General features: G+C 39.1%; 1 protein-coding gene across 7 annotated transcripts in view; it reads left to right on the forward strand.

Moving 5' to 3' along the window:
* astn1 (astrotactin 1) overlaps positions 1-12,798 on the forward strand; it is a 357,848-nt gene that overhangs the window by 205,084 nt on the left and 139,966 nt on the right. For all 7 annotated transcript variants that reach the window (XM_075483746.1, XM_075483748.1, XM_075483747.1 and 4 more), the window contains one exon: positions 1,916-2,104. In XM_075483746.1, coding sequence (XP_075339861.1) covers positions 1,916-2,104 — 189 coding nt within the window. The remainder of the gene's footprint in view (positions 1-1,915; positions 2,105-12,798) is intronic.

The raw sequence follows: 12,798 nt of genomic DNA on the forward strand, positions 1-12,798 counted from the left end.
TCGAAAATAGCTTCATATGCCCTTTTGTCCTTGTTCTCTGACCACTCATTCAATTGACCGAAATAACTTGGGACTTGTGGGACTTTTTTTGAGAGAGGAGAGAGTTAAAAGCAATTTTTTTTTTCGTAAAGCACAAAGCCTGCTGTCTAAATCAGATAATAAAGAACCTTTAACACAGCTTTTTACTGCCACTTTTTCAGTGTGAAGAAAAAACAACGCAACCTATGTGTTAAGCAAATGGCTTTCTTAAGCACAATGGTCCAGCTAACTCGACTGGGACGTGTAAGCTAGCTCTCTCATGTATCCACACCACCCCACGATCTGGAATAAAATAATCTTTCCATGATTTTCTGTGAAATATACTCTTTTAGAACAATAAAAACTCAACTCAAAACCCTAAAGCTTTCTAGACAGGAAAAAAACTAAACATAAATATCTAAAAAAAATTAAATCTCACAATTTTTTGATTGTAATATTGATTAAAAAAAAAAAAGGATTGAATATTACACAATGATCAAAGTCCATCAAAGGGTTGTTGTCGTTAAATCCTCAGATTTTGATCCTTCATCAGATTTATATCAGATAGATGTGTTCTAAAACACAGCTACGGTACATAGAGTGCTGCTGAAATACATACAGCATCAGAAGGGTTTCAGTGTGATGTTTTTTTAATTCCTTCTGTGAGCCCCGGTTTGTTCATATTCAATGCGAGGACACTGTGGATAATCGGCTCTCTTTGGTTGAAAGAGTTCATGAATAGTAAGCAGCTGGATCAGATGTCCAATAAGCCCATTTAGGACATTTGTTGTCAAACACCTGACATCAGCTTCGACCACACCACTGTGATGATGAATACCTTTGTGCAGTTGCTGAAGTGAGACAGACCAGATTAAAAAGGGCTAAAGAGGTCTTCGGTGCAGAATTAATAGCTTGGAACAACTTTGCAAGTGCCAAAAATCATATTCCCAATAAGTCATTGTGTGCACTCTTTTTGACTCTGATCCCACTTAATTATACAAAGTAACAGAGGACATGAAATACTCTGCCAAGGAACAGCACACTTAAGCTTTACATCATCATGTTATGTTAAAGGATAACTTCATTCAGTGTCCAAAGCCTTTACAATGGCAATTTTACATAAAGGTTATCTTTGTATTCTTCCCTATAACCCCAGTGTTTTGCTGTAAGGATGGCATCTGTGCTTCAGTCACTTTGAAGCAGACTTAAATATCTCAAAAGCTATTGGAATGATCGCCCCGTAATTTAGTGCTAACATTGATGAGGTGGGATATCTGAACCCACTCGCACTTCCAGAGCGTTGCATATTGACACTTGCTCAGGAACCAGCTGTGTCAGTTTTGAACAAGCTCCACTTTTGTCTCTGCAGGGTACCCTGTACTGCTAATGTGACATTTACAGGAAAAAAATTGCCACAGAAGCTTGTAAAAAGTTGGCAACATTTTTTTGCAATGAAATTTATTTTTATTGTGTAAGTACCGAAGTCGAGCAAAAGAAGTCACTCCTCCTCTCCAACCACATTACATAGTCTGTGTTGCCATGTGGCAGTATTTAACAAGTTGGAAATGAGAACTAAATGAGAATGTATTTACATCATCTGTTCCAGCACTCTGCTGTGACTTCAACATTTGTCATTTGAAGTGAAATGCCTTGACTGATAACTGGGTAGATACCGCCAGTAAACGGATTCTAAACTTTGGTGCAGATATTTCTATCCCTCATCTGGAGTAATCTTCATAACCTGCCAATCGTTCATCAGTAATCCCAGCATCGGGCCAAAACTGGACTTGACTTTTATTTCAGTACCCGCAAAATTAAAAGTGAAAGCACGCCGGCCATTTCGAGGAACTGAAAGGATCCGGTGAAGAAAGTAAATCTTTTCCCTCCATCTTTTCAGCTTTCAGCTCGGCCATCCACTCTCTGGACGGGGCGACGCAGCGGAGCGACTTTGTCTCCATTCTCAGGGAGTTTGGGAACCACTACGTGCAGGAGGCGGTTTACGGTTTCCAGGAGACTTGTACTATCTGGTACCCCAACAAACAGGTCCAGAGAAAGCTGTGGCTAGAGTACCAGGACATTAGTAAAGGTAGGGGACATTTTTCTTTTAATTTCTTTTTATATCAACACGTAAAGACAAATAATAGTGCTGGGGTGGTGAATTTATATTCCAGATTCATCCTCTCGAAGTATAAATATTTATCCTTTGGGTTATTGTGTGAGTTCCATAAACTTGTTCTTTCCTTGCGGTATTAACTGAAAACAGCGTACAGCAGCAAGTATTGGAAACTATGCAAAAATGATTGAAAAGTAGAATTGAATGTGTGCCCAGATTCAACACTTTGACAGTTGATATGCTATTTCTTTCATGGGGATCATTGTAATTGTGACTTTGGTATCAGAACCACGTTTCCTGACAGTTTAACTAGAAATAAAGAGTGGCTTATGACCAATCCACAGTACTGTATAAGATCAAAACATAGATACTAAAGAAAAGTGTTGCGTGATCTCCATTCATACTGGCTGAAGTTGCTGTTTACACATTGTTACAAATCTTTCAATTTATAATTTCTCCAGAGCAGCACTTTTTCTGTTGTTATTGGAAGCACAGTTTGCAAATATGTCTCTATGTTTTGCTCATAAACAATTATATAAATAGAAATTTGTACTTTTTTCGGCATTTTGACACAGTTGTATGTCAGACTTTGTCAGCTAATGCCTGGGATCTGAAGTCCTCTTTTACCAATGCTTGCAGCAGCACAAAGTGGCTGTAAATAGTTGTTTACCTCAGATCATTTAAACACAAAATAGGCTGCTGATCCCACACTTTGTAGGCGAGGAGATGACACTTGTTTAATTATCCTTTTTTTTTAAGTTTCCTGTTGGCTCTCATGTTAGCAGTTGCGTTAAATGTAACTCAACAAGATTGACGCACGCTGTCGTCTGCAGCCATTTGATCACGTCTGCCTGTTTTAGCTGAATGTTGGCAACACCGTATACAGTATGCGTCCCACATGACAAACAATATAATGTGACTAAGTGTTCATTGATCACAGTGCTGCTTTGAATAAATATCAGCATTATTCTATCTGAAGCAGTCACTAAACTGCACAGCGCTTGAAGTTTTTCCAGTCAAACAATCAAAGAACCAAGACTGTAGCTTTTTGATTGGCTCAAAGTGCCACTATATGTCAGCCACCCATCTCTTTCTTTCTTGTGCTTGTTTTTTTTCATAGATTCATATCAAATATAAGTAATAGTTCCTCTCCCCCGGCCGTTTCACCCCAGTGGCTCCACAATGACCTCTGCCATTTGTTTTGTTTGTTCCGACCATTTGTTCCTTTCTCTTTCTTTTTCCAAGGACACCCCTGCCACGTATAACTGTTCATCCCAGGTTGCTTCTCCTCTGCAGGATGACATAAAATTACAGAGTGTTCCCACTCGCATGAGAAGTGCATTACTCTTCATTTTTAGACCCATTTGACATACTAATGTGAAGAGGAGTGTGAATTAATGAGAAGATGCTAAACAATTCAGCACATTCCCTGAGAAAAATGCTATGCTGCTTCTTTTCACTTTCCCTTGGTAAACTCTTTAGGATTCATTTAAGATGAAGGCAGTTTTCTGTGGATTGATGTCAGGGAACCTGCACTTTCCATCAGCTTTTCTGCAGAGCTTTAGGGAACTTCTGTGTAAACTGGTAAAGGAAAATAAAAGCACTAGTGTGGATGATGTTTATATTTATATACAGTCAATAAATGTAGTTATAATAGTGAGTTCAGTACTTTACATTGAATAGCAGGTATGAACTTGAGGATAATCATAGTCTTTGAGCTAAAGGAATATTTTCAGAATGTTTGACTAAGTGTGATGTTTACTAATGAGTCAGCCGATTAAATAAAAAAAACTTGAGCTCCACCTCCATGAATTAAACTGAACTACTGCTCTATTACATCATTATATGCATTAAATGATGTAACCCTCTTCATTCACCTCTGCCGCCACAGAGAAGTTTCCCTGGCTGCAGACTAACTCAACCTTTTACTCAAAAATTAGATTCAAGAAAAAAAAATCTTAACTCTGTAATCATGTAGTGACCTCTTCTTTATTTGTTTTCATTATTCTTCATAATGAAGAATTGGGGGGGGGGGGGGGGGGGGGTGCGTGCACTGATGGACCAATCACCCATATGCCAGGTGAATTGGATTACTTCACAACAACATAGGAGAACTTAAAAATTGAATTGATGTGGTAAAGTTGATTTAAGCTGTGCTCCTATAGGAGCAATATTGCTACTAATAGAAAGAGTCAGGAGCCCTGCAGTCATGTTTCTTACCAGGAAACGATACAGTCATTGATTCTTACCAGGGAGACAGTGCTTAACAATGTGCCACAAGGAGTCACAAAAATAGGCCAGACCAATTGAAACCTATTGAGCCATGACCAATTGGACATGTGGAGCTTCAAGTAACTTTAATTTTGACCAGAGGGTGCTGCTGTTTGTAAAATGGGTTGTCATTCAACATGTTTTACCTAAAATCCAGCAGAAACACAGGTCTATACAGGACTTTTTCCTTTAAGCCCTGCTTCATATGCTTAAATGAAAGAGCCATCCTGCTCATGTTTGTATTTTTTCTAAGTCTCATAAATGATGAGCTCACTATTTAGATAACTACAGTCATAACATATTGTCACTACTTCTTATAGTGAATCAATAATAATTTCTTATCTTAATTTGTAATTTCTTTAGAGCTACTGCTGCTTTTTCTGTTGGTTCACATGTTGAAACGACAGTAAAACATCTGATTCGCTCCATGTGGGACTAAAAATCTGATTGTCTGAACTTGTTCAAAATCCATCCCCCATCTTTTTTTTCCCTCTCCCTTTCAAATGGGAGCACAGTGATTACATCGGGCTGTGAAGATCTAAAGTGATTCAATTGCATCGGGTAATTGTTTCAGCTTGGCCCAGGACCATCAGTTTTTAGGGAAAGAAATTGATTCCATTGGCAAAAACTTGAAATCAGAGTCATCTTTCTTAATCTCTTCCTGGGCTCATGGAAACATCCTGCCCTTTTGCAGGGAGTAATGAGCTCACAGGAGAGTTTGATGATCCATGTCCTCACCATTTGCCTGACTGCTGCTTTCCTCCATATTCCGGGAGAAGCCAGGCTGATCATTTCTGCTTCCCTCCTGATTGGGCCACAGCTGCCACCAGTTGTTTTTAGACTTAGCTGTGTATGCCTCAAATATTTGTGTAAAACACAATTGAAGACAGGATTACTTTTTCAGATTTTTCTTTAAATAACCTTGGACTGCATCACGAAAGAAAACAGCGTCACCCTGTTGAATATAGCAGTGTGTGAGTGTAGCTGTGAGCTCCTCATCCTCATGACCTGACATCTCATTTGAATCTTTCAGATTTGGGAAAACCAAATCTCTCACATAATCAAACACTGCCTATGCAGCTTAAAAAAACACGACAAATCCCATACACACAAAACTTACATAAAGCAGTAACCCTGGCAGAGTGGATTCTCACATTAATACTAAATCAATAAAACGGAGTTCTCCAAAAACTGGGACATTGTGTTGGTGAAGTAATGTCCCGGTTCACCATGGCCTGGATAGTTAATTGAAGACTAACATCGGTTGTTTCCTAACGACCCAAGGTCCTGAAAACAACCCTCTAAATATATATGTACACATAGCCAGCCTTCCGTTACTCTATCAGTCATGTTTGTGGAGACACTGCTAAAGCTCATTAACCATGGTCAGCGTGTGTGCCTGTGTGTGTTGGTGGTGACGGCTTGTCTGTGTGATTAATAGCACTTTCTTCCCTGTACTAGTTTTTGATGTGAGTTTCCTATTGTCAGACACATGACCTCAATTACCACACCAGAGATCAGACACGAACGGCATGAAAGCAGCTGCTGCACTGGTCATGTTGCAACCATTTATTACATCAGTAAAATGCATTTGATATGAAAGTTATTTCAGCTCGAAGCAGTTTCTGAGGAAGTTCAGTTAATGGAATGTGCTTGGACTATTCTTATTTGCTTTAACTGGTACATTCAGAGACTTAGTTCTTATAGAAATTCAACTCTGTCTTCTGACTACCAATGATACTCTGATATCATGCTGCACCTTTTTTTTTTTTTTTAAATCACCTCGAGTTGAATCGCTGTTTTGATAAACCCAAAAGGAACCATCACCTGTGTTTTGAAGTGACTCTAGAAGTGCTGTTAATATCACCTCTCCTTTTCGAAATGGGCTTTTGATAATTCACGGGCTTGTGCGTGTCACTATTTACTGTGACAAGCTAGAAATAAAAAAGTTATTTTATTATTTACAGAACGCAAACTCAGAGTAAAGTACTTACTTATGTGAAGGGTGACAGAATGAGGACCCAAATGCAACATGGTAGCAACTTATTTCCAACAGGAAACAATCTTAGGCCGTGCCCCTTCTAGAATTAACATGAAATATCAAGGCTATAATGCGAGTCACAAAGAACATAGGCAATCTGGCAAAGAATGGCAGAAACAGGGGAGTACGCATAAACAGTTTGTCATGACTGCAACCAGGTGTTGATGGCAGGAGGTAGGGAGCAGTGAAGTAATCGGCTAAACGCAAAACAGCTGATGAAACGAGCAGAGGAAGCAAAAGTAACAGAAATTAGCAGGGACGAAACTTTGAAATAAAACCATAAGTGAACGAAAAGTTGACTACAATGAGAAAAATTTTTAAAAAGGAAACAAATCCAAACGATGACAGCTGAGCACCACATTTTAGACACAAAGCTAGCATGTAGCTAGCAACAGAAGCTTAGCAGCTAAAGAGCAAAGTAAGAGGGGCTCGATACACAAGGAGAGCAAAAATGAGAGCAAATATTTGATTTTGTCTCAGCAGGTGGTGAAGGCAGTTTCAAATGAATTCTTATAGCCTTTTCTGTGCTGGATATGAAGATAGAAAACATGTTAGCTATAATACAAGCTAACTTATATAAGTCATGTATTTAGAGTTGTAGCTGCCCTGGTATGGCCGATAAATAAAAATATGTATCTTGATGTTGGTAAAATAAACCGTTTTAGATCTACACACAGATTCAATTCAATTGTTGTAATTATTTGTCCAGTTTGAAAGTTATAGATAAGACTACAAATACATGGATAAATAAATGGACTTGTTTCAGAGAGATGGCTTCATGAAATTTTCTACCATTTTTTATCAGTATTTTCTTTTTTTCCTGAAATAACCATTGCTGAATTTATTGGATAAAACTGTATCAACAAAATTGTCTATCACTCTTGCAAGGTTGGAGGCTTTCATACAACTGAAAAAAAAAGACTGATTTATATCATCAAATATAAATTTGGCTTCTCCAAATTCAAGAACAGAATTAGTGCTTCCTATTTTTCTTTCCTTTCTTATATTTCCTTGCTTCTTTCTCAATGAAATCCCAATGACCTCCCTGCTCAGCCTCAGCGTCCTCCCCCATCGAGCCAGGTGTCAGCTCTTAATATGCCTCCGGAAGCTTGTTGGGTGCTGTTATGAATTGTAGGTGTGATCACCCCGCCTGAAGCCAGGTAAAAATAGGTGCCTGATTTATCCTATTCGGGCCTGCCATTTTAATATGGAGGCAGTCGACAAAGTCTTGCTTCAGGGAAAGAATGAGAGAGCACAGGTGCAGGTTGAGAAAAGTGGCGAAGAATAGTAGGAAAGACGAGGGAGAAGTTCTTCACAACCGGCCCTGACCTATGTGACCGCTCTACACCCACACACAAACACACGTGCATCTCTGATAAACACCACCTGTCCTGCAGGTTACCAGCTGGGAATTACACAACACTTTCTGTCGATTTCTGACAGCATACTTACCTATCTGTACTTCGTTCTCTCCTTTGGCTTTGTGCACATGTACTTTTTAAACAGTGGTCATTTTAGAATGAATGAGCTACGAGCTGCAGATTAAAATCAGGAGCAGGAAGAAAAATTAAGAAAAAATGAAAATGCATTAGGCAAGGCCAGGCAAGTTTATTTGTAGAGCACAATTCGTACACAAGGCAATTTGAAGTGCTTTACAGCTACATAAGATCACAGGAAGGCAAATATAATCATTCCATAAAACATAAAATAAGTGTTATTTAAACAAAACGGTGGCGTTCTTTATGAAAAGTAATATGTTAGTTATGTAACAAATGATTGGCCTACAAATGTAATATACAGTATAACATTGAACGGTATGTGCAGGGTAGGGTAATTAAATGTGGCCAAGATGATTGGGTTCATGGCAGTTGTTTTCTTTGGGCTTTGCTTTAATGAATCAGTGACTCATAAAACTGTCATTTTTTTTCAGAGGAGAAGCCACAGGAACATTTGCTGGAAGTAATAAACTGAATGTTTGTCATATTGATTGAGTGAGATGATTGAAATGTTTTTGACACTGGAAGCTGACATCCCCATACGTTATCACACCTACACTCTGATTAGGTTTTTTTTTTTTTTGTCTAACAGTGGAAACAGCTCTCAGTGAGTGCGATTTAAGCGGTGGATATAGATCCAAAAATCTTGAAACCACACTGAGGATTTTCAACTTAATGAACTTTTGATAACAGGCATTTCAACTTTTTGGTTGATGTACGGTAACACTTAAGTATTTGTAAAAGATGATGGACATTTGGTAGATTGGAGAAAGAAATCTTATGAGTGAAACTTCTGACTTATAACTGCTTTTAACAACGCACAATGAATCATTTTTAAGCTTGCAACAACTTAAGGATAGGAAGTTTAAGAGTTAGTCTATTTTCTACCCTGCTAAGATAAGAATCATACGCAGATGTGTGGAAACTTCATCAAGCTAGTCTTCTGATGATTAGCTTGTTGTTTTATTTGCAGCACATTTATCAGCAGTATTGTGTGCTTCCTTGGCTGCTGCCTTGTCCCCGTTAAGCCAAAAATAACAGTCAGAAAATGTGAAATGCTTTCCAGTGAAATGTCATCCAGTGCACCTTTAGCCTCAGGCTATAAGCTTTGCTATAAATATTCTTCATGTTTAGGTCCTGGTGTCTAAGGACTTACTGGTCTGCTGCTGTTCTGCCTGGTTTTTAGGGTTTCATATTTTATAGTGTTGAATACTCTAGGTAGTACTGTGTAAAATTTAAATGCAATCATTTTCAAATGTTTTAAATCCTGAATTGAAATGAACCTAAAAAACAACCTGTGTGCTAAATGTTTTCGGTGGGTGATAAGCCGTGACTGCATTCTAGCTTAGCAGCAGGAATCTTTTGCTCCAGAGCAAACCGCTGTAATATGTGCAGCATGTGGTTTGCCATTATCTTGCTGATAAACTGTAAGCAAGGCCCTCACTGAATATGATTCTGACTGTATGGGAGCACACTTTGCTCCAAAACCCTTTTATCATTCAGCATTAATGGTGCATTCACAGATGTGCGATGCCATGTTCACTAACTCACCCTTTTACAGATGCTGTAGAATTGTGTACTGATTATAAAGGTGTTTCCTCTCTATTTTAGCTGGGGGTCCAACTTGTCCATGAGTCCAAAAGGAATTTCAGATTTTTTCCTCGTTACTAGAGTCCATCTTAAATGAGTCCCAGAGAAAAACAGTGCATTCTGTTTCAGGAACTACCCATTTGGTAACAATTGACTTTTTCTTTGAAGTGGAATGGAAACAAATGCCGTTTGAAAAGTGATAGCCTGTCTATCTTAACAATAGCCAACCAACAGTGGAAGGCAGGAACTAGCTGTTTATCACTTTTGCTCACATATTGACATATTTGCAGGGTCTGTGTGTCAGATTAAATGTGTGGCACTTCACATGAAAAAAATGTAATTTGCTATTCGGAGAATCTACCACCACAGATCCAAGCACTAATCCTGTATTGGTTGAGATGCGGACACTAATAGTAAATAGAATAGTAAATGAGGGATTATTGGGTTAAAACAACTACTGCGTGAGTGTTGAGATGAAATATAGTGATGATTAAATAATTGATAGTTGTAATTTTAGAACACTGAGGTTTGGGTGACAGCTTTTTGCAGTTGGACAAATGGCATGTTAGATTTAAAGGAGGAGAGGAGGTCAGGAAGGGCAGAGTGGCAGATGAGAGAGTCATTAGAGAAAATATGGACAGTAGGGCCGGATAAAGGAAGTGCAGGCTTTCCAAAAAGGGAGGAATAGAAGAGTGGTGAGACCTGCAGGGAGAGGTGAGAGGAACAGATTATAAATAGCAAAGAATGAGTATGACAAGGAGGAGGACAAACAGCGAAGGTTCTTCGGAGAAGAGGTGAACACTGGAGAAGCTGTGCTACAGAGGCATCAGAGGAGATCCGTGGAGGTGTGGGTGGAGGTGTTGGAGGATATGTCATCTCCTCTGCAGTGGAGGCTGGGTGATAAATGGACTCTGCCTGTTCCATCACCAGACAATTACAGATAGATGTGGAGCAGATGTCTCCTAACTCAAAGATGTCTTTTCTGCAGGTGCCTGTTTTCATGAATGCTGAAATCTCTTTTCTACCACAGGCGTAAAAATCCTTCCCCGCACATCTCTTTATGCATGCATCCATTCGTGTGTGCGTATGTATACGTGTGTTTGTATGAGAGAGTGAGAATCTGCAGCAAAGGGATAAAAAAAAGTCTCCTCCAACTTATCAGGTCTAACGAAGAGGAACTGCTCCAGCAGCTTAAGTCGAAGATGAGAAACAGATTGTCCGGTTGCTCTGCCACAAAACTGGTTGATATGGAGCCTTGTCAGCACAATCACATACATCTTACCTCATCAGAAAAGACAGAGCCAAGGGTGTATCAGGTTCCAGGCCGCAAGATTACACAAATCAGATTAGCACATGATTATGTGAAAATAAAGACAAGGAGACACTTCTGGTGTGAAGAGACTATAAATCCGATTTCCCATACTTTTACAGATGATAAGAAGCAGGGGAGCATGAACATTTCAAAAAGGCAGTGAGTAAAAGAAAGCTTCACCTTCTGTCCTCTCTTTGGAAAGGCAAAACCCAGACTGTACTGTGTGCATTCTAATACCTTAACAATATCATGATGACAGTTTAAAGATTATCACCCATAGAATTACTACGACTAAATGTGATTTTCTACCACACCCAAAGCAGTAGGAAAGGGAGTTGGGTGTAGAAAGTAGAGGTCCTCATGAGGGACACTATGTTACACCCATATACTAACTACCCAAACCAGATATGCATATGTTAAGCAATTCAAATACAACCATAGATGATTAGTCCTAGTCAAAAGAGCAGTCAGCCTTAACAGAGTCTTTACAGAGAGTCCAAACACATGTCATAGCAGGATACGCTATCAGTTAATTAACAGCTGCAGTGGATAATGACGATGCTGTAAGAGCCAGTGGGAACTTTGAGAATTTACAATCATTTGTTTACGTTCGTCAAAGAAAAGTTTCCCTTGCATCTGCAGTTGAAGCAGTTAGAGATAAATAGGACTTTGTCCCATCTGGGCATGAGATTAGAAGCAGGAAACAAAGATCATACCCATCCCAATTTAGCAGACTTAAGTTTGGACTACCTACAGCAGTCAGCAAAATGATTTAAACAGCCACTGCATTAACCTATCCCGTATCCCTGGCATGTATATTACTCACTGTGAGCAGTTCATATCTGCGTCTGAGCATTTTTATGTTACATAAATCATGAAATAATTTGCTGGTGACAATCATGCGTGGCATAATCTGAGATCCAGCTGGTGTTTAGCCGTGGGATTGTGGAGTGGTTTTTATTCCACTCAGTCTACAAACCAATTTATAACGATAACAGTTCCTTTTCTTTTCTTTTCTTTTCTTTTTGTACAAAAGTGAATTAAATGCAAAACAGTGGAGAAGATACATATTAGAAGCATCGACATGCACGGAGCAATTATTGGAAAGATGAGTGCAAAACAAGGAGTAAAGAAAAAACTGGATGTTTTCTTTGGATAATGAGTCTCCTTAGTACATTGCAAAAAAAACAGATCTATTACAGTGTGCTTATTCTCCAATGAAAGAGTTTTCTGAAATGCCATTGATGTGACTTAATGGACAAGCGAGATAATCTCCAAAATGCTCCTTTGTCTCTTATTTATGTCAATTCAGGTAAAAACTACTATTTTTAGTCAAACGTGTCAGCCATTTCTTTGAGAGCTCAACACCCATCAAATGAATCTTTAAAGTCACACTAGTAACCGAGTTTCCGTCAGATTGCTCAATTAGCATAATTTAGATGTTCACTCAGGGAAACTGTGGATAGACATGCCTGTGTGCTTACACTGAGACATTGATACATTCAAACAAACACATTCACACGAAACAGGTGGATGCGGCTGTGAGTTATTCCCCTTCTTCGGCTAAACAGTCATCGTAGACGGGTTTATTTCACCCAAAGTAAAAGCCTACAGGCTACCGTAGGCTGGGAGCAGTCTGTGTGAGCCAGCTTCGTGTTTGACAACTGTTTTGAGAGAAAGGACAAGGTCAATGGAATTGCCTTTTTCCTCATTTGCAACGAACAAAACAAACAAGTACTGTATGTTAAAAGCGCTGCAGCAGGATGAGCCTTTGTGTACTATTTTCTGTCTCCAAAGGGAATTAGGACGTGAGAGGAGATTGTGAAATAGAAATGATTTTGGCCGAGCTGCATGCAGTAGTGTTTTCCTGACGGGCGACACTTGCACAACACTGGTGATCACTGATTTCAGCATGATGAGAAAAAAACAAAAAAGTTTCAGAACAGTTATCAGCATG

The sequence above is a fragment of the Odontesthes bonariensis genome, chromosome 14, assembly GCF_027942865.1.
Source record: "Odontesthes bonariensis isolate fOdoBon6 chromosome 14, fOdoBon6.hap1, whole genome shotgun sequence".
NCBI classification, from domain to species: Eukaryota; Metazoa; Chordata; class Actinopteri; order Atheriniformes; family Atherinopsidae; genus Odontesthes; species Odontesthes bonariensis.